The sequence below is a fragment of the Phacochoerus africanus genome, chromosome 1 (genome assembly GCF_016906955.1).
Source record: "Phacochoerus africanus isolate WHEZ1 chromosome 1, ROS_Pafr_v1, whole genome shotgun sequence".
NCBI classification, from domain to species: Eukaryota; Metazoa; Chordata; class Mammalia; order Artiodactyla; family Suidae; genus Phacochoerus; species Phacochoerus africanus.
In genome coordinates this window covers 45,606,457-45,626,259 of record NC_062544.1, presented here as the reverse complement: position 1 = coordinate 45,626,259, position 19,803 = coordinate 45,606,457, and the positions used below count along the sequence as shown (strand labels likewise).

General features: G+C 49.1%; 2 protein-coding genes across 2 annotated transcripts; both read right to left on the bottom strand.

Moving 5' to 3' along the window:
• Positions 1-296: 296 nt before the first annotated feature.
• Positions 297-6,608, bottom strand: MCIDAS (multiciliate differentiation and DNA synthesis associated cell cycle protein). The gene is given in 8 exon segments (XM_047753865.1): positions 297-860; positions 1,107-1,217; positions 1,837-2,057; positions 2,625-2,697; positions 5,969-6,043; positions 6,045-6,061; positions 6,240-6,336; positions 6,424-6,608. Coding segments are annotated over 8 exon segments (1,152 nt in total). The 5' UTR covers positions 6,541-6,608; the 3' UTR covers positions 297-419.
• Positions 6,609-8,832: 2,224 nt separating this feature from the next.
• CCNO (cyclin O) lies at positions 8,833-12,904 on the bottom strand. The gene is made up of 3 exons (XM_047760619.1): positions 12,201-12,904; positions 11,415-11,604; positions 8,833-10,982 (listed from the first exon to the last, which is right to left on the bottom strand). The coding sequence occupies exons 1-3, from the start codon at positions 12,578-12,580 to the stop codon at positions 10,497-10,499; spliced, it is 1,056 nt and encodes a 351-aa protein (XP_047616575.1). The 5' UTR covers positions 12,581-12,904; the 3' UTR covers positions 8,833-10,496.
• Between the last annotated feature and the right edge of the window lie 6,899 nt (positions 12,905-19,803).

The following is a 19,803-nucleotide window of genomic DNA, read 5'->3' as shown; positions in this document are numbered from 1 at the left end:
GGAACTCCTCAATGACACTTCTTAATATAGAAAATTACTTAACTTCTTATGAAAGTAGGGCATTATGTAATTATAAAACAGCTAAGTGGTTTTTAGGTCTCTTCTAGCTCTAAAAAGTGCATAATTCAAAGCTACTAAAAATAAATACATTTAAAATGACTGTGACACACACACACACACACACAATTTCACTATGAAAAGGGGAAGGACTATTCAGTGTTTTGTACCAGAACTTTACAATGCATCAGTATCAAAGTGTTCCTGAAAAAAAAAAAAAAAAAAAAGTTTCAGGGTAGCATTGGCCTTTCAGGGGGAGTTCTGAAAAGTCAGGTTCAGAAAACAGTTCCAACTACTCTCACTTAACCTCCAGGCGCTTCAGTCCGAATACAGGGCAGTGTTTTGGAGGACCACATCCCAGTTCAACTGGGGACCCAGCGGAATTTGTAACCCCCGTTGGCTGTCCGGATGGTGAACGCATTGCCCTGGGGGAAAGCGAGCGTGCGGATGGTGCTGTGGCTGCGGATGGGGGTGCTAAAAGAGCCGCCCTCCTCCAGCTCACTGTGGCTCAGGTTCAGCGAGCTCCGGCTGCAATCTGTGCGCAGCCCCCGGAAGGCGCCATGCAGGTTCCCGGGCCTGCCGTCCATGCTTGGGGGCTCCGGCTGAAGTCGGAGCCGCTTGGGATCGCGGCTCTGCAGCGCTTCGTCGCAGCGTTCGGAAATCTCCCGTAGGATGGCGTCCACTTCCGCGCAGTCCTGCCCCGCAGCGCTGAACAACTCCTCCAGGCTCCTTTTTGCAGTCGCTTTGAGCAGAAACGGCTCGGCTGCCGCACCGCAATCCCGGGACCGGGTGATCATCAGCTTCTACAAGAGACGGGGAGGAGCGCCGCCCTGGGGCCAGCCGGACTCGCCTCTTGATGGGTACTCAAAGGCAATCTGGCGCACTTCGTAGGAGCAACTCAGCGGCTTAGGCGACCCTTTAAGTGACTCACCGAGCTCTCCTCTCCTTTCCCCGACCCCCGCCAGGTCCCAACACTGGGAGCAGGGTGGGGGGTGCACCGGGACACTTCCGACTTCCTGCAGTGTGCTACACGCCCGAGCCCCACTTACATCCAACACTGAGGCCAGGTGCCGGGTCCTACTGGCGAGTTCCTTCAGTTGCACGTTCCGCTCCTTCAGTGAGGCGATTTCCTCCTGTTTCTGGGTCAACGTCACGTGCAGCTGCAGGAGAGCCAAGCATTCAGCCATAGGCTACCGTGCTCGGTCTTGTCTGTATACTCTGCATGAATTGAACCCAGATCCTAACGTCTAATTAGAAACTGGGCTCCCAAGAGCATTTACACTGGTGATAATAATGATTTTATGAAAATTTTTTTTAACAAAGCACTTAGACAAAATGTTTTCAGTTAATCCTCAGTGTAGTTGTGAGGAGTACTGACTTGGGCAACAGGCTCCAGGTTCTGCCTCTTTAGTTCATTCACCTTTCCTATACCTCAGTGTCCTTTATCTGTAAAATGGGGCTGGTAAGAGTACCTAGCTTAATGGCTGTATTAAATGAGGAGAAAGTAAATAGTAAGCACAATACCAGGCACATAGAAAGTCTTCAACAAATACTGGTGGCCTTATCAAAAACCTAGTGGGTAGGATTATTCCTACTCAGTGAAGCTGTAAATTGAGGTAAAGCCAGTGAAGCAATAGCAGCTAAAGGAACCACTCCCTGGTCCACTGGTTCTAACGTCCAAAGGGGCACATTCCCGATCCTGCAGCCACCACTTCCTCCTGGAGCTTCATACCCTGTCCCCGCCCCCAGGATTCCTGGACGCCAGCGCAGAGTCCCTACTTGATTATTCTCAACGAGTGCGTCCCCCAGCGCCCTCTGGTTCTGATTGGCCACCTCCTTCCAGTACTGCTCTGGCGGGGGAACCTCGGGAGGGCGCAGCGGCGGTGACTGCAGGGCGGGTGAGTCCAGCGGCGGGGAGAGACAGGACCCAAAGGGTAGTACGTCAGGAGAGAAGGGAAAGTTTCCGCCGGCCAGGGGAGGTGACATCAAAGACGATGAGTCTGATTAAGAGGAGAGAGGAAAAAGAGGGAGCCGGGTTTGTAGCCTCAGACTTGTACCTGGCTAAGTACAGGGACAAACGCCAGGCTGAGTGGAGGGTTTACGTGGAGATGTTTATTAACAAAGCACCAATCCCTCTGCAATCACGATCCCCCGGCCCTTCCAGATACAGAGTACAGAGTAGGCATTCAATAAATGCCTGTTGGATGATCTAAACTGAATCTCCACGATGGCCAGGGCAAACTTGCCTTAAATCATACACATTCACTACTCGGCATACACAATGCTGTCATTCAGCCTCTTCTCAACCACATCACAGCGTCGGGCTCTCTCTCCCAGAACTCACAGTGGCGAGCTGAGAAAGAGCTGTAGATCCAGCGATTCATCTTCTCGATTAGGAAGGGGGAGGGGGTCCTAAGTATAGAAGAGCCTGGCCCTTTGATGAATTGCTGGGGAGCAGTTGACAGGTACTGGGTTTACCACGTAACTACCACGAAATCTGAACTAGTCAAATTTAAGGGGCGGAGGACACCCCTGCTTTTCTTTAACTGCAAAGAGACTACACTTGCCTGCAATGAGATCATCCACTGTGTTTCTGAAATCCTGCAGATCGAAATCCGCTGCCGTTTGCAAGGAGTGGTTCTGAAATAAACCAGAGGTGTAAACTAGTTATGATCGAGTTCGGCAGGTGTGGCACACTTCCTAGATGGACAGTTAACCTCCCAGGCTCGGCGGGGTGTCTGCATGCATTCTTGGCAGCGGAAACTGATACCTGAAAATCAAAGCCCCGCCGGATACACGGAATCCAGCAGGCTTGCACCGCCATGGTGGGGAGAGGTAAGCACCAAGCTGGGATCTGACTGTGAGGGTCCTGCCGGGCGCTGAAACTGCACACGGATGCGTCTGGAGTAGGTCCTTCTGCTCACAGCACAGCCGCCCGGGTCCGGCCTCCCGCAGAAGGCACAGCCTCGCGCGGCCTCATTGGCCCGCCACCAGCCAACCAGGCGCGTTCCTAGTGCTTCAGCAGAACAGCGGCTCCGACTTATCTCCCCGCAGGCCAAGCAGCCAAAGCTTTAAGAGCTAGGAGCGCAGTGTGCGAACACCCCGTCCTTCCTCCCAGGACCTGCCAGCGTGAAGGGTCATCCAAATCAGTAACTCTAGGCCACATATCCCACCAAGGCTCAGCCACGGCTATAAACCATCCCTCCGCATAAAGAAAGGCTAAGATTTGAGGGGGCAGGATACTATGGAAAATGCCTCTGTTCAGCACGCAGCAGGTGTGGCCCCTATTGCTCCTGTTACTCAAAAATTTGGAGTTGACTTTTCCCGTGCGGTGTGATGTACCTCCAACATCTTGAACTAGACACTCTGCTGGGTTCCTGCAATGTGCCTGGGTGCGTGAGATGGAAGGAGACATAACAGGCTGGCAGCCAGAAAACGTCTTAATTCCCTTAGTGTACAGAGTTGACAAAACTCTTATACACTGAGTCTCTCTGTTAATTCCCACACCAATGTGGGAAGCAGGCAGGGCCCAGGAAGTGACTCCTCCCCCAGATGGAGAAGCTGAAGCTCAAGGAAATCGTGTTCCCCAAAGCACCTAGCTCTGAAATAGTGAAATTGGACCTTCTGTCCCAGAAACCTGGTAACTATTTCAATCCTCTTTCCTTTATACCTCATTGCTTCTAGCTTTTATCTCTTTTTTAGAAAAGCCTGGCTTCCAATGAAGCACTGGAAAGGGGAAAGAAGTCTCTCAAGGGGCATGGTGTGAGGCCAATATGCCCATCAGAAATTTATCCTGGAGCTCCCGCTGTGGTGCAATGGAATCAGCGGAGTCTTGGGAGTACTGGGACACAGGTTTGATGCCTGGCATTGTTGGTTAAGGATCCGGCGTTGGAACAGCTGCAACTTATATCACAGCTCAGGCTAGGATACCTGGCTGGGAACTCCATATGCCGTGGAAGGGGGGGTAGGGAGAAATATCTGTCCTGTTGATTCCCTATTACCAGTTTTTTTTATATTCCTTTGGTTTAGTCATACTCTTCTCCCACAAAGCCTTCTTTACCATTCAGATACTTCTGAGAAGCATCCGATTTTAACTTTGAAGAATAAAAGTATCAGTTTCAACTAGGGAGACCTCTAGCAGCAGGTGAGAGCTGAGGCTCTAAGGAGAAGGGAGCTTAGAAAGGAAGAACTGAGGGCCCCAGACAAATCCTGAAGCACAAGTTCCACCCTGGTTGAAGGAGTCAGAAATGAGACTGATTTTCTGAGGGCTAAAAGGTCTCCCTCTCTGTAGAGGTTTGAGAAAAACCCTTACCATGAGGAGACTGAAGGGGACCCAGCAAATGCTTCTTCCTATGCTAGCCCAGGCCTGGCATAGTTTGGGTCTATTCTGGACTGCAAACACTTCTAGAGCACTTCCTCTCTCTGTCCACTTTCTCCAATAGGAAGGAGGTTGGGAAATGTAATCAGTGTGCACTAGCCAGGGGTCCTTCCTCCCCATCCCAAGAATCTTCCCCTAATAAGCTATTTCCTTCTGCACCAGCTCTGCCTTTCCCAGGACAAGTTTCCAGGGGTTGAATCGGAGCTGCAGTTGCTGGCCTATGCCACAGCCACAGCAATGCCAGATCCGAGCCATGTCTGTGACTACACCACAGCTCATGGCAATGCTGGATCCTTAACCCACTGAGAGAGGCCAGGTATTGAACCTGCATCCTCATGGATACTAGTCAGATTCATTTCCGCTGAGCTACGCAGGGAACTCCTCAGTTATTGTCTTTTCTAGAGTATCCAGACCTAAAAAGAACAATAGAACGGCCTCTGCAGGGCAATGCCCACTCTCATCTCCTGCCTTCACAATTTCTGCTCTCAGTGGCCACCTATCCTGAGTCCCCCTGGGCTTTATCCCAATTCTGAGAGGTACTTAGAGGAGGCCCTGGGAAGCCTTGGTCCACCACCAACCCCAGTTCTGGGAGGTGGTCATATTCTCTAGAATGTTCTATGCTCAGCCTGTTCCCACGAAAACTCATGTCCCCAGCACCTGCTGCCAGGAAGCTGGAACTGATACCCTTACTGTAGGTTGCATCTAGCTAGGACCTCCTGTCCTTCTGGTCTCTTTACATCCCAGCAATTTGCCAGGCTCTGGCCTCCCAAACACCTGTGCTGGGAGGCCCATCATCTGCCTGGGAAGTGTCAGCCCTGGTGAGTGGTAGAAGTGGGATGGAAGTAAGAAGATAGGCTTGGGGGGAGGGGATGCCTCTTTGCCCCATGGCAGTAAGTGATGGCAGCATTTGAAGGGAGTGAAAATGACTTATAAGGTGCCCAGCTATTGAAGGGCCATCTCTGCAGAGAGGAACACTTTCCATCAATTTCTTCTACAGTCCTTTGTCCCTCTTCCCACTTCCTCCAAATGTAAACTCTCTTCATTTTTTCCAGTCTTGGTCGAGAAGTTATCTCCAATGTCCACACTCCTTAGACAACCAGGGAATGAAAATGGTTAACGAGTGGCCAGGAAGGGCATATTGGAAGAACAGACAGGATGTGTATCAGGTGCCCAGAGCGCAACTTTGCTCCCACCTACCCACCTGGTCCCTCATTGTGCAATTTCCACTTATTCTGTCGCAGCTCCAGTGAATAGATGGTGAGGTGAACGGGACACCGGTCTGGCAGGGGAGCCCTCCAGGTGAGCCTCCCTGCCCAGGACTGGTCAAACCAACTCCAGGAAGGAGGCCACCATTAACATACTAGGAGGAAAGTTCTGATTCTCAAGACTCGGATTCCTGCAGGACATCTCCCCCTGCTAGCCAAATATGCCCGCGCTCCCTACCCAATTTGATTCCTTGAAGGATACTCGAAAAATGACTACCAGAATTTGGGCTCTGAGAAGTCACGAGGCTCCGCAAGAACGAGAGGGTACCTGTGAGGCGGCCGAATCACCACTAGGCGGCGCATCGGATCCGAGTAACGAGGAGCAGTCAGCGAGGTCTTGCAGGGTCTATGGTGGTGAGGGCTGCGCGGGGAGAACCGGAGACACGCGCCAGGCTGACCCTAAGCCTCTCCGCAACAGCTCGTCGCTGGCATCTGAGCCAGGACGCTGAAGCCTCGGGGAGAGAAACTTCCGAGCCGCGCGCGTCCCACTCACTAGGCGCGGGAAACCTGAGGGTTAGCGCAGGAGCTACAGGGCTCACCTGGCAGCGCAGCGGGCTCGGAGTCTGGCGGATCCTCGTACACGGACACCCGGCTGCTGATGCTGCGATCCGGAAAGAACTTCCGTGGAGGAGCGAACTAGCCGGGCACAGAAACGGTGAGCGTGGGTCAGCCCTCGGGCTGGGAGCATGCGGACCCCGCCCGGTCCCAGCCCGCAGCCCCCACCTTCCTGTCCAGCTTCCCAGGCTTGCCAAAGGGCCGGCCTTGCGGATCCAGCATCCTGTTGGGGCAAATGCTATCGAAAACCCGGCGACCCGCCGCGGCGCCCCCGCACGCCTGCATCCTGCCTCCCCGCACTCTTCCGCCCCGGAGCTTCGCGCCGACTGCTTGGCTGCAGCGGCGTGGTCAGGGATGGCGACCACGCGCCTGCACGCTCTGAAGCCGGCCACAAGTAGAGGAGGCGCGTGGCCCGGGTGGGCCAAGGGACGAGGGTGGAGATGCGGAGGGAGGGCCGGGTGCCGGGGGAGGACCGCCGCGCGGGAGGGGCGGCTCGCGCCTGAGCGCCTGAGGTGGCGCCTTCGGGCCCCGGACAATCTGCGCTCAGGCGGAGGCGTTAAACTCCACCTGGCAACGCAGCTTCCCCCGGAGAGGCAAGCGCGGGGCCCGGGCCCGAGAGCGCCCTTTTGGCTAGCGTTGGCGCCGCCGCTCCCAGCCGCGCCCAGAGCAAAAGAGGAGGGACGGACCAGCCCTACCGGTCCCTAATGCTGGGTACAGCCTTCCCGCCTACCGACAGCGGGAAGGGAAAAGTCAAGGATTCTTATTTCATTTTCTTCCCACCCCAGCCACAAAGCACGAAACAACTTGGAGTGTCAGTTGCCAAAGCCATACTCCGGCATTTGCTCCACCACGTAGGATTTGGTGGAGGTTTAAAATTCTAGCAGGGGCTCTCCAGAACAGCCCCAGGTTACAGGAAACCCCTTCCCCCAAGGCTGGGGAGCACTCCTGGTCTTGACTTCCACTTGGTCTGATGCCTAGGGCAGTAGCACCTGAGCACAGCCTTTTAAAAGGGGGTCAGTTAAGAAAAAGTGACATCTACAAACTCTCCTTCAGTTTCTGAAAACGCCACAGTGGATAGCCCCAAACCCCCTAAAACCACGATTTCTGCCCCCCAAGCCTCAGCTACCCCTCGAAACATCTATACAACTTACCACTAAGAGTGACGGAGAGTACTCCAAATATATAGTTAGAATAGACTTAGAGACTCTGTGACCCATCTATAGATGGGGATACCCAGTTGAAGTGAAGTGAGCCAGCTACAGTTGGTGTGGTGTTGCTGATGGTGAGGAAGGAGCTCTGGCTTTAGGGCTGGAAACCAGGCTCCACTAAATCCCTGAACCCCAGTTCTTTTGAAAAAAATAAATAACACTGATTTCAATGGAGTTTCTGGGGAGATAAGATTATTTATGTAAAGTGACAACATTAATTCAGCCACACCAAGCATGGGTCACTTTACATAGCGTTATTTTAAGGAGTCTTTTCGGCTGCACCTCCGGCCTCTGGCAGCCTGTTGCTGGTTTTGTGGTCTACTTCCTCTGCTTCCTGAGTAGCCCAGCCACTAGCCAGTCTGTCTCCCACTCCTATTCAGTCTGTAAAAGGAGTACGGAAGCTCTCAGCTGAGTTTTTGAGGACATTTCTACACATGGTGAGATCTACAACATGCCCTTTTTTTCATCAATGAGGTTCAAATTGGAGTAGAAAAACACAGGCATTGTACATTAAAATGTACACTAGATTAGCTGTGGCAACAGGACCTGGAATAGTATGCTTATATACTCCTAGTCTGATGATTCAGGAACCAAATCACCCTTATCAGTCTTGGCTGAGTGAAGGAGTGAATGCAGTGAAGACAATTCCTCCCAAAGCACTCTTTTGCAGAGGTACCTCACCCCCCTAACAGCCAGGCTGAGGGCTCTAGACATTTTGGAAGTTGAAACAGATAATGACTTCCTCTTCCTCCTCTTCACCAACACAGCCAGCTTTTCCTCAGACAGCTTGGGGATCGTCACTTCTCTGTTCCTGAGTTGAGGAGGAGAAAATTTCTGCTGAGCCTAGCGTATCAACATATTAGGAGAAGGGTTCCCATCCTGGCTCAGCGGAAACGGACTAGTATTCATGAGGATGCAGGTTCGATCCCTGGCCTCTCTCAGCAGGTTAAGGATCTGGCAGCATTGTCCTGAGCATTGCTGTGAGCTGTGGTGTAGGTCGAAGATGCCTGTGGCTGAGGCACAGGCCAGCAGCTATAGCTCCGATTTGACCCCTAGACTGGGAACTTCCACATGCACACCTGTGGCCCTTTAAAAAAAAAAAAAAAAAAAAAGAGCATGAGGCACCTAGAGTAAGGTGAAGAGAACTGCAAGGAAGTTACTCTAAATTTGTTTCGAGTTTGTTTGCTTTTTATTTGTGCTATTTGTCATACATTTATTCTAAACACAGGAGGGGAGTTTCCTGGTGGCTCAATGGGTTAAGGACTCCAAATTGTTACTGCTATGGCTCAGGTCATTGCTGTGGTGAGGGTCTGATCCCTGGCCCAGGAACTTCTTTCTGCATGGCCCCAAAAATGCAGTAGAATATGACTGAGTTTGACTACTTTATTATTTTTCAACAATACAGAAAATTTGAAAAAGTACAGTGAACAACCATAACATTGTTAACATTTTCCTGTATTTATCTCTTTTTTCACCAAGTTTTTTCCTGTGTAACCCCTCCCCATCATTGTGCAGGCTGCCACCAGCCTTCTTGAAGACTTGCTATGTGCTGGATAGAATATGTATTAAGGATTTTGTAGAGACCATCTCATTAAATCCATACCTCAACACTAGAAGGTAAGTGCTAATGTTATTCCCATTTTTACAGGAAGGACTTAGGCATAGATATATGACTTGTTAAGGTCTCCCAGGAAATTGATTCCAGAGCCCATGTGTTTAATCACTACTTGATACCACCTCACAATCTCTTTTAAGCTTCGTAACAGCACTGGTATTACTTGGCTGTTGGACTCAGAGAGTTTAAAAAAAAAATGCTGGAAGTGAAAGATTCAGGGCCTACAGCAGATCCACAACAATGAGAATAAAGATGGGACAGCTGTGGAGTCACAGAACTCCAGCATGCCTCTGTCCCATGTCTTTTTTTTTCCCCCATCTGTAAAATGACTCCTGTAACATGACTGGAGGTGGGGACTTTACTGGCTCTCCAAATATGTTCTCTATTGTCCCTGTTGAATGGATGGCACTTTGTAGATCACCACACCTACCTCGGGTAGGTTTTTGAGCACTTCCAGAAATCTGTAAGAGGGGGAAATTAAGCATTGTGGCAAAGGGTGGGACTCTGGATTCAGATCACCTGCCTTCAAATCCTGGCTGCTCCACTGTTTAACTTCTCTGTGACTCAGTGCCCTTCTCTTAAAAATGGGCTAGTAGACTCTGCCTCATAAAATTGTTGAAGGATTGAAATAAGGAGTGCTGGACACAGTGCCTGGTGCAGATAACCACTCAACGACAGCCACGTTTACTACTGGTACTGTGGGCTCACACATAGGTGGCGTTAAGACAAGTGAGAACTGTTCAAACCATGTGATTGTAGGATAAATGGAGTCAATTTGCAATGGCCATAACTGCCTGCAAAACCTTCCGAATTTTCTGCATCTGGCAGTTGTGGGCATAGCTCTTGCTTGCCATAGCTAGAGGGCCACAGCTTCCTAGCCTGGCATCATCTGCATGTGCCCCCAGTCCCCTCTAGACAGCAAGGGCCTCACAACCCCACTGTGCCCTTTAAAATTCTAGGATGAGCAGTCCTCAGCCTCCTAACAAGAGGTTAATGGGTTACAGGCCAACAAGTGATCCTGACTTGGCTCATAACCGGAACCTTGGGCTACAGGAACCTCTCTGGACCTGGTGTTTTCAAAGAGAGATGCCCTGAGGGAGGAAGGACCCCTAGATAGCAAGTGACCGCCTCTATTTCTGGACTGTCTTGGCTTCACCTTCCCTCTCCTCGGACAAATGCTCACAATAGCAGCATTCACATGAACCATGACAGTCAGCCTGTTTTGAGGGGGAAAGATAGTTCTTTTCTTGCGTGCTTTCAGCAAAATAAATAGAGACACTATTTACAACCTCCAGGATGACTTGATGACAGGGTGGGAGCCCTGGCCCCTTCTCTGTGGGCCAGTACTGCACTCTTACAAAGCAATGGAGAGGTCTAGCTGCCAGGCCAGGGGATATAAAGGAGACCAAGGATCTACTTTATTTCAAACTCAGGGCCAGGCTGCACTTCTCACAGATCTGGCGGGGCAGCATGTGAGTCAGGGAGGTTCCGTTTATGGCCACCAGTAGCTGCAGCTTGCCCAGGCAGTCCTGCAATGCCTCCTCAGGGTGCCCACCCAGGCCCAAGTCCAGCGGGTGCGGAAGCTGCAGCATACGGTCGGCCAGCGCCAGGCAACAGATGGCCAGCAGTGAGGGAGTGTAGCTGGTGAAAGAGTAGTCAGCCAGGCTCAGCTCCGCCACCCCGCGTGCCAGGGCTTGCGCCTCCAGGGCTTCGGAGGCCTCAGCCTGCCCGGCCTCCACGCGTGCGTGCGTGAAATGCTCCAGGAAGAAGCTGATGGTCGGTGCGCCCAGGCTGAAGTGCAGTTTGTGCAGCACGATGCACTCAAGGTTGCAGAGCTGCTGCCGGGAGAAGGCACCACAGCACAGGGCCAGGAGCTGCTTCACGCGCGGCGGGTGCACCTCCACCTGTAACACAGGGGTGCTCAGCATCCAGGGGTCCGAGGCCCATCCAGTCTCACACCCAGGAGAAAACCAAGACTCCCCCCATCCCTTCAGGCGAAATATCCAGGGCTTCGCCTCTCCATACTTCCACTGTAATCATCTGGGGATGTACTTCCAGCACTGTCCAGCTGAAAACAGGTTTGAGAAATTTTGAAGTTTTTTTCCCCCGAGACGAGAATAGAAGGATTACAGAGGGCTGTTGAAACGGCCTATTTCTTTGGGGGCTGGGTGAAAAGATTGTTAGTTTGTGGCGGAATTGTGAAGTTAAGACGGCGGGGTATGAAAGTTTGCAAACATCTGCTAAAATGAGCTCAGGGAACCCAGCACTCAATCCTGTGCGCTGGAAAGCCAGGCTCCGCGTGCGCACCCCCCCTCCCCGCCTCCGCAAGAAGTTACCTGTTTGCAAGCAATGAGGAGGGACGTGACGCCGAGCAGCTGGAAGCAGTCTGCAGCCACAGGCGTGGTAATAAGGAAGCGGTCCAGAGTGTTCACCGTCAGACACAGAGACTCGAAGGAGAGGCCGAACTGGCGGTGTACGGGAATCAGCCAGCTGAGCAGCTTACAGCGGGATTCCGCCGTCACCTGCCGGAGGGAGGAGGGAGGCGGGCCAGCTGAGCCTAGGGCTGAGGGGGGCTGTGGATGCAACAAGTCAGGAAAACCTAGGGAGCGTCCCCAGAGGGAGGCAGGAAAAAGGAAAAAACGTAAAGGCTCTCGAAACTGGGAAACACGCGGGCAGAGCTGCTGCGCAAAGAGCACAGGCGGGGCGCATGAATTCATGCCTGGCGCTGTGCCGAGCACGGATACACGTTACCTTGTGTAATCCTCTCAGCAATTCAGTGGGGGCAGGGAACTCCCCACTTGGCAAATGAAGAAACAAACTCAGAATTGTTAAGAAATTTGCTGGGGTTGGTCGGAGTCCGGACTCGAACCTAGAAACAGAACTCCTCTGCATCCTACCATGTCCCTGCTAACCCCTTTGGAAACTTCGGGCAGGTTCCTTAAGTCGTCTAGGCCCCACTTTTCTCCTTCTGTAAAATGAGGCTGGTGGCCCGGCCCTCCGAAGCCCCTTCGCGCTCCGACTGGGGGCAAAGCTGGGCTGACGAGGGCCGGGGCGCCGCGGAAGGCAGACAGAGTAGAAAAGGTGAGAGCCGGGGAGAACTGGCTCTACCAGCGCCTCACTTGTGGCTGCGCGCCAGCGACTCCCGCGGGTGGAAGTGGTTCTCCCGTGCCTTGAGGAAAGTGTAGCAGGTCTGACCGTAGTCGCGGAAGGTCTGTAGATCTAGCTGCACCAGCTGCTGGGCAGGACCAGGTAAGGAGTTGCAGCGTGGCGCCGTGGACGGCGCGGGGCTGTCTGCGGCATCCGAGCCGGAGCTCGGGGACTCGAACAGATCGCAAACACCGGAGTCTCCCGGGAGCAGGCACGGGTTCAGCGCCTGTAGAGGCTGCTTCCTCCGGAGGCGTGGTCGCCTACTCTTCTTCACCGGGGCACGGAGGTTCTGGTCGTCACGCCTCCCAGCCCGGGTGGCGGGGCTCGCGGGGCTGGTGGGGCAGGGGGTCACCATGATGCAGCCAGTTGGCTGCTCTACGACTCCCGGGTGCTGCAGGGTGGACCAAAGCGCAAGGGAGTGCTGACGAGGCCAGACCCCACACGCCACCAGGCCCTAAGTACCAGACCTACGCGTTCCCTCAGCCACACCCCCAGCTTCTCATTGGCTGAGCCCAGAGCGGCTTGAGAGCCCTGCTTTCCCGGCTAAAGACCCGCTCCCGAGCGCACGGCTGGCTCCCACAGCCTCCCCGGTATGCAAGGGGGAGGAGGAGCTACAGCAGACCCGCCAAACCCACTTGAGACGCCAGCTCTCCCCGCGTCCCTTGTTACCTGGGCAACCCAGCCAGGATAGTTGGGGGAGCTGAGCTGTCGGCTAGAGGTGGGGCGGCGGAGAGGCCAGGTGAGCGCGGGATCCGGCTGAAGGGCTCCACCGCGCCCGCGGAAAAAGATTCCCCCGGGGAGCGTCTCTCAGTCCTTGGCCAGAGGGTCTCGACACCTGCAAGCACTTTCTATGCTGGCTTTAATCCAGGTCGGTAATATTGTAAAGGTCGCTTCCGAGCTCCAAACAAAGGCTCCAGCTAGACTTCTGTCAGTTCAGTTTGCTTCAGTGACCCACCCATGCAAGTAATACTTTTAATTCAATTGTATTTGTGATTTTTAATTTTAGGCAGACCCTGAGTAGCCAACATCCCTCCTTCCGCTAAGCTGGGGAGCAGAGTCTCCTCCAGTTCCTCTGCGTTGTTATCTAGAGGCCAGTCCAGCCAGCCAGCAGGCATTCGTGCTCCAAACAGAAGACTCCCCAAGGAACTCCGACAGCCGATCTGCACTCCAGTAAGACTTTCTCCGCACTTTCCCCCCAGACCAAGTAAGTTGCAGTGGTTTAAAAACATTGGAAGCTTGCCTTTCTAGCTTTATCGAATTGCTCACAGCCTGTTACGTTTTAAGTCATTAGCTTCGGACCCTCTGCCTTGGGCAGCCCAGTCTTTCTGGATTATTTCCTGCTTTCTTCAAAGCTCTGAAGAAGCTTCTGAAGGAGGTTGAGCTGAAGTAGGGGAGGCGAAGAGCGTCCAGGCAAGAGAGACTGGACTAGGCATGGCAGTTTGCTGGGCACTGCTGGTTTGGTCTCAGCTTCCTGTTCCCATAGAAACTGTAGACCTTCTCCGGCCGGCCGAGCGAATATTCCTAAGAGGCTCCTTTAGGAGAAAGGACACGAGTATCATCTAATCAGCCTTTTAGGTATTTCCCAGAGGCAAAAAGCTCTAATACCCTGGGGCTGATGAATTTTGCAGAGGTGCTCCAAGAGGTGAGATTACTAGGTTCTATACCGAGAGCAGGTTCAGCGGTTCTCATTCCAGAAGAGACATATATATAATCAAAGTGTAAATCATGTCCCCAGAAATTTAGCTGGCTGTGGGGTGTTGTCTTCTAGAGATTCAGGTAGAATAAACAGGATAGATTTTGGGTTCTGGTCAGTGTTACTCCTATTTCTCTATAACTCTGAGCAGGGTCTTTAGTCTCCAGACCTAAATAGTATCAGCTGTAACATGTGAGATTAGCTAAGAATTACCTGTATTTCAAAATACTGATACCGGTCCTCCCTGTCTCCTCTCAGGCTGTTGTTAGGGAACTTTTATAGGAGGAGCAATTAAATCTGTGAAGAGGGGTCAGGTATCACACTTCTTTGAGAGAGTGTCTAGGTGAGGAGGAAGAACCCAAGAATTCTGATTCTTTAAACTGACCCAGATGGCCATTACAGTGGGAAAAGCACAAAGTCAAGTCCTAGGGTCAAAATGGTCACTCCCATTTATTGGTCATCTTGAGCAGGCCACTTACCTTCTCTAAGCCTCTGTTTACAACATCTGTTATATGTGGTTATTAATACTTGTCTTAAGTGAAATAAGTGTGAAAACTCAAAAGTATTTTTTTTGGATATGAAATAGTGGGGTCACCTTAAAACTGTCATTGGGAAATCAGTGTTATCACACTGATCATATTCTGAAAAGCAGTACCATCATTTTATCCATCTGTTGAAAATGCTTTGTTCTCTCAGAGTTTGCCTGTTGTTAGAGTTAACTTCTCATAAACGGCACCTGAACTTTGGTGGGATAGCTCTATTCCTCAGTATTTGTGGAATGCTTGCCATGCCGATTCAGTGAGCAGGAGTTCCCTGGTGGCTTGGTAATTAAGGCCTTGGCCTTGTCACTGCTGTGGTTTGGGTCTGATCCCTGGCCTGGATCCACATGCTGCAGGTGTGCCAAAAAAACAAACAAACAAAAAAACCAACAGTGAGCAAGGCTGCTTGGGCACAGGTCTGTGCTAACACTCTAGTGGGGAAAACAGAACCATTTGTTGTGCTTTTTAAACTGTGATAAAGGTTATGGTAGGATCTCCTGGGTATAGGGTTGACAGATGAAATAAAACAGTTAAATTCAAATGTCATATAAACAGCTGTTTAGTGTGTTCCAAATAGCACATGGGACAGATCATTCATTGCTTATCCAAAATCCATATACTGCACAGGGCTTACTTATACTGAAAGAGTATTTGTTGTTTATCGGACATTCAAATTTAACTGGGCCTCCTAACATCTGGCACCTCTACCTGGATGCTGTGGGAGCCCATGATAGAAACGACTGGCCTGGGCTGGAAAGACTTCCCAAAGCAAGTGTGGTTAAGCTAAGATAGAAGACGGGGATGGAAAGAAGATAAGAGGGTGATTTACGCACAAGTATTTGAAATAGAGAAACAGGATATGGGAAGATTTGGAAGCATGATTCCTGGACATTCTAGGCCTATCTGATACAGAATGGTTAGAACATAGAGTTGGGGGGAAGGGAAGAGAAGAAGTAAGGGAGATTAGAGATAATAGCAAAAACTTACATAGAATTTTTTGCCAGGCATTCTGTTATGCTCTTCATTTATATTATACTCAGTTTCTATGAGGTAGATGCTATTATTGTCCCTATTTTACAGATGAGAAAAACTGAAGGATAGAGAGGAAAAGAAATTTAACAAGGTAATGCAGATCGTAAATGGTGGAACTAGGATTCAAACAGACAGCTTAGCTCCTTGCTCCATAATCAGCATGCTATACTCCTTCAACAGTAAGATCGTGTAGTTCCTAGGCTACATTAAATGTTTGGACTTTACCTGGAGCTATTGAAATTGCTTGACCAAGGGAGTGACATGATCTGTCTTTTGTTTTTAAAAAAATTGCTATGACTGATATGTGGAAAATGAATTGGAATGAGACTGGAGGCCTACAGTATTTGTGGTTCAAGCCTGGGCTTTTTATTTTCCCTATGAAGGGCCTTTAAAATTAATTTTTGTTTTTTAATCTTTCTGGGACCTGGGCCCAATGCACCTGAAAGTCACTAGTTAAACCTAAAATACTTTAAAAATGTAAAGCCTAATTACATAAACCTAGGCTGCTTTGATAAAAGCCGCTTAGCCACAATTTGACCCTACTTATTTTCAGGTGTTGTTTATGAAATCTGCCGGAGAGTGTTAATATAATGGAACCAAGCTTGTTTTCTTGGGTTGTTCCCCCCCCCCCCCCCGCCCCCAGTTTGGCACTTCAGCTTCAGCCAAAGTCCCCACCCTCCTGCTACCTCAGCTCTAGGATTGAGACTGAAGTAGGAAGAAGGCATTTCCTAACAGTACTATGTTTCAACAAAGAAAGTGGGTTACTGTCTAGACATGGACAACTTTCTTAGTGCCTCACATGATCATTAAACTTAGTTTTGAAGTCACGAAAAATATTTGCTTACGACTCCATATTCTCTTATTGTATTTAAGCTGCCAAATTGAGATATAGTTAGGGTACTCGAAGTCAGACAAGTTTTGCTGGTATTTGGTAAACAAAGGGCAGGAATTTTCAGCACATTTTATTTTATTTTATTTTTTGACTGCACCTGTGGCATGTGGAAGTTCCTGGGCCAGGGATCAAACCTAGGCCACAGCAGCAGTCCCAGCTACTGCAATGACAATACTGGATCCTTAACCCTCTGCCCCACATGGGAACCCCTCCAGCACATTTTTAAAAACCTGACATTTGACTTAAGTGTCTAAATGTCCACCAGTATCCACACCTGGGGAAAAGGCCATCTCTATTACTTGCCTTCATGGGGCTTTACCAATTATTAATTCATTAGGGTTCGATGCATATGCTCAAGTGCGTGCCTCTCCCTTAGTGCATACATGTGCTTGTTCTCCCAATTCACATCCACCTGTGGCAATCTGCCCAGCACAGGTGGTACCATGTAATGGTTAAGAGCTTCAGCTCTGGAGTCAAGCTCCTTGGGTTTGAAGCTTTGCAGAACACAAACTCTGTAAACTTGGGGCAAGTTACCCAGCCTTTTTATTCCTCAGTTTTCCCCAGCTATTAAACAAAAATGAGATAGAGTATTCTATAAAATTGTTGTGAGGATTAGATAAGACATAAAATGTGCTCATGTAGTGCTCAATATGAGTTACCTACTGCTGTAAGTGTTTTTTCCTAAGTTTGTTTTGCCGCCTAGGATGGGCTGGAGAAACAATACTTATCACTTAGTTTGTTGATGCATATATATGTTACATATGTAATATCTCCTATATCTAATTTATATGTTTATAATGATGTATGTTTATAGCTATAAGGAGTAAGGAGGCTACTATTTGTATTATAGTTCCACTGGACTTCATTTCAGATCTGAGGCTGGTCTTTCAAGTGCTGAAGTAGAGATATAGCTCTCCAAATAAGCATTACCTGGGGTAACATCTAAGAAGTTTTATTTCTGTAAAACATATGTCTCTTTTCCATATTTAGATGCTAAATGCCAGCTACAAGAAGGAAGATGTAATATTGGGATGGGAGGGGAAGTTCCTTTGTGGCACAGTGAGTTAAGGATCTGGCATTGCCACAGCTATGGTGCAGGCCACAACTGCAGCAATAGGATAGATTGATGGCCGGGCAACTTCCACATGTTGGGGGGTCAGAAAAAAAAATTGGGGTTGGGAGGTCTCCTGTTCTTCCAGGGCCTGGATCAGAAGTGGACATGGGGAAGAGCTAGAAGAGTAGTTAAGCACAGAGGCATAATTATGCTTAAGGTCAGCCCAGGCCCCAGATCTCCTGAAATATAGGAGTATAAGTGACTTGCTTCAGTGGGCCCTGAAGCGTTTCCTCACTCTGTGATTATAGCCTGATACTCTGCTGTTTTCCTTTTAGATGGTGGGGTTGCCCAAGTAGACTCAGAGGTATTAGGAGGAAACAATCCTCCTAGTACAGTGTGTTTTAGGGTTTTGACTTTTACTTTTGATACAGTCAAGACACTGTTTTATCATCAGACGCATTTAGAGAATTTATTATATAGCCTTCTTGCACTATTACCAGTGTATAGAGAGCAGACTCTTACCTGAAGCATGAGGTCATTCCTGGTGTTATTTGCTTGGAGAAAAGATGTGCCTTCCCAGAAAGAAACCATAATATGGGAAAATCTTTCTGCAAGAAGGAATGTCTCTCTCTTGTGCTCGTTCCCCCCAGGTATTGAGGTGGCCAAATAGATTTGCTCCTGATAGTGGATGTTAAAGTGATATGCCTCTGATTTTGTGATTTTTCTCAGAATGGGGACTTATGACACAAAACCAAGAGCCTATAAAAGAAATTGGTAAATTTGATTATGTAAATGTTAAAAGAAAATACAGTTCCCACTGTAGCTCAGCGGTAATGAACCCAACTAGTATACCTGAGGATACTGGTTCCACCCCTGGCCTCTCTCAGTGTGTTAAGGATCCACTGTTGCCTTGAGCCATGGTGTAGGTCACAGATGAGGTTCAGTTCCCGCACTGCTGTGGCTGTGGCGTAGGCCGGCAGCTACTGCTCTGATTCAACCCCTAGCCTGGGAACTTCCATATACCACAAGTGTGGCCCTAAAAAGCAAAAACAAACAAAAGTTTTAAAAAATGTATTTATAAGGAGAAATGTATTTCCAATTGAAACTGGAAAAATACTTGTAAATTAGGCCACAGACTCATGCCTATTTTTTTCCATATTTAACTATGTTTGTTTTTCCTTTTCTTTTTCTTAAGCTTAATTTTATGAAATATAAAGAGCTTCTATAAAATCAGTAGGAAAAAGAATGACAATCTAATATAAAAATGAGTAGTCTAGGAAAATGTCTTCTGGGTGAAAAGATGCTCAAATTCACTCGTAAGAAGAAAAAATGCAAATTAAAAGATACTATTTTGCACTTAATCTGATTGCTAAAAGTCCAAATGTTTGATAAGAGGAGGTAGGGAAATAGGCCCTCAATATATTGTTGGTGAGAGTGTACATTGGTACAGCTGTTTTAGAAGGCAATTTGGCAAGATCTGCAAACATTTAAAGAACATATATTCTTCAGCTCATCGATTTTACTCTGGAATAATTTTTCCATATCAATGTAAAATGACTTCGTAAAAAGATACTTATTGCAGTATCCTTGTTAAAAGCAAAATATTTATTGTCCTTGAAAAGGGGCATCTAAAAAAACAGAATATTGTGTAGTCATTAAAAAGAATGAAGAAGGTGGAGTTCCCGTTGTGGCACAGTGGAAACAAATCTGACTAGGAACCGTGAGATTGCGGGTTCGATCCCTGGCCTTGCTCAGTGGGTTAAGGGTCTAGCATCTCCATGAGTTGTGGTGTAGGTTGCAGATGCAGCTCAGATCTTGGTGCTGCTGTGTCTGTGGCGTAGGCTGGCAGCTGTAGCTCCAATTCGACTCCTAGCCTTGGAACCTCCATATGCACTGGTGTGGCCCTAAAAGGCAAAAAAAAACCCCAAAACCCAAAAATGAGGAAGATGTTTATGGACTGGGGGATTTTCAAAATAGAGTGTTAAATAAAACCAGAAGAGTGATAGGGATTCTTTACTGTATACCTTCATCTACCTTTTGCGTATGTGTTATCTGCTTTTAAAATGGCATTTTTCGAATTCCCTGGTGGCACAGCAGGTTAAAAATTGGGCTTGTCATTGCTGTGTCATGAGTGTGATCCCTGCCCCTACCCCAAACTGTGAGTGCAGCCACAAAAAATAAAATGAAAAAAGGCATTTTTCATATGCAAATAGGGCTCTTAGGAGAGGCCTGAAAAGTGGTGATAGTTCTCATATGTGGATATTAGAAAAGAATGGATAGAATAAAACAGGGCCTGAGTAGTCTGGGAGCAAAGTTGTATTGCTTCATATGTGAAACCTTTGTTTTGGAACCTGGATTATATCAGCAA

Bases quoted from the DNA above. Each gene is read 5' to 3' on its own strand.
- CCNO (XM_047760619.1), bottom strand. From the start codon at position 12,580: ATGGTGACCCCCTGCCCCACCAGCCCCGCGAGCCCCGCCACCCGGGCT. The intron at 11,605-12,200 runs CAAGTGAGGCGC...CTCCTCCCTCCG, and splicing joins GAGTCGCTGGCGCGCAGCCA to GCAGGTGACGGCGGAATCCC. The intron at 10,983-11,414 runs GTAACTTCTTGC...CCTGTGTTACAG, and splicing joins TCCTCATTGCTTGCAAACAG to GTGGAGGTGCACCCGCCGCG.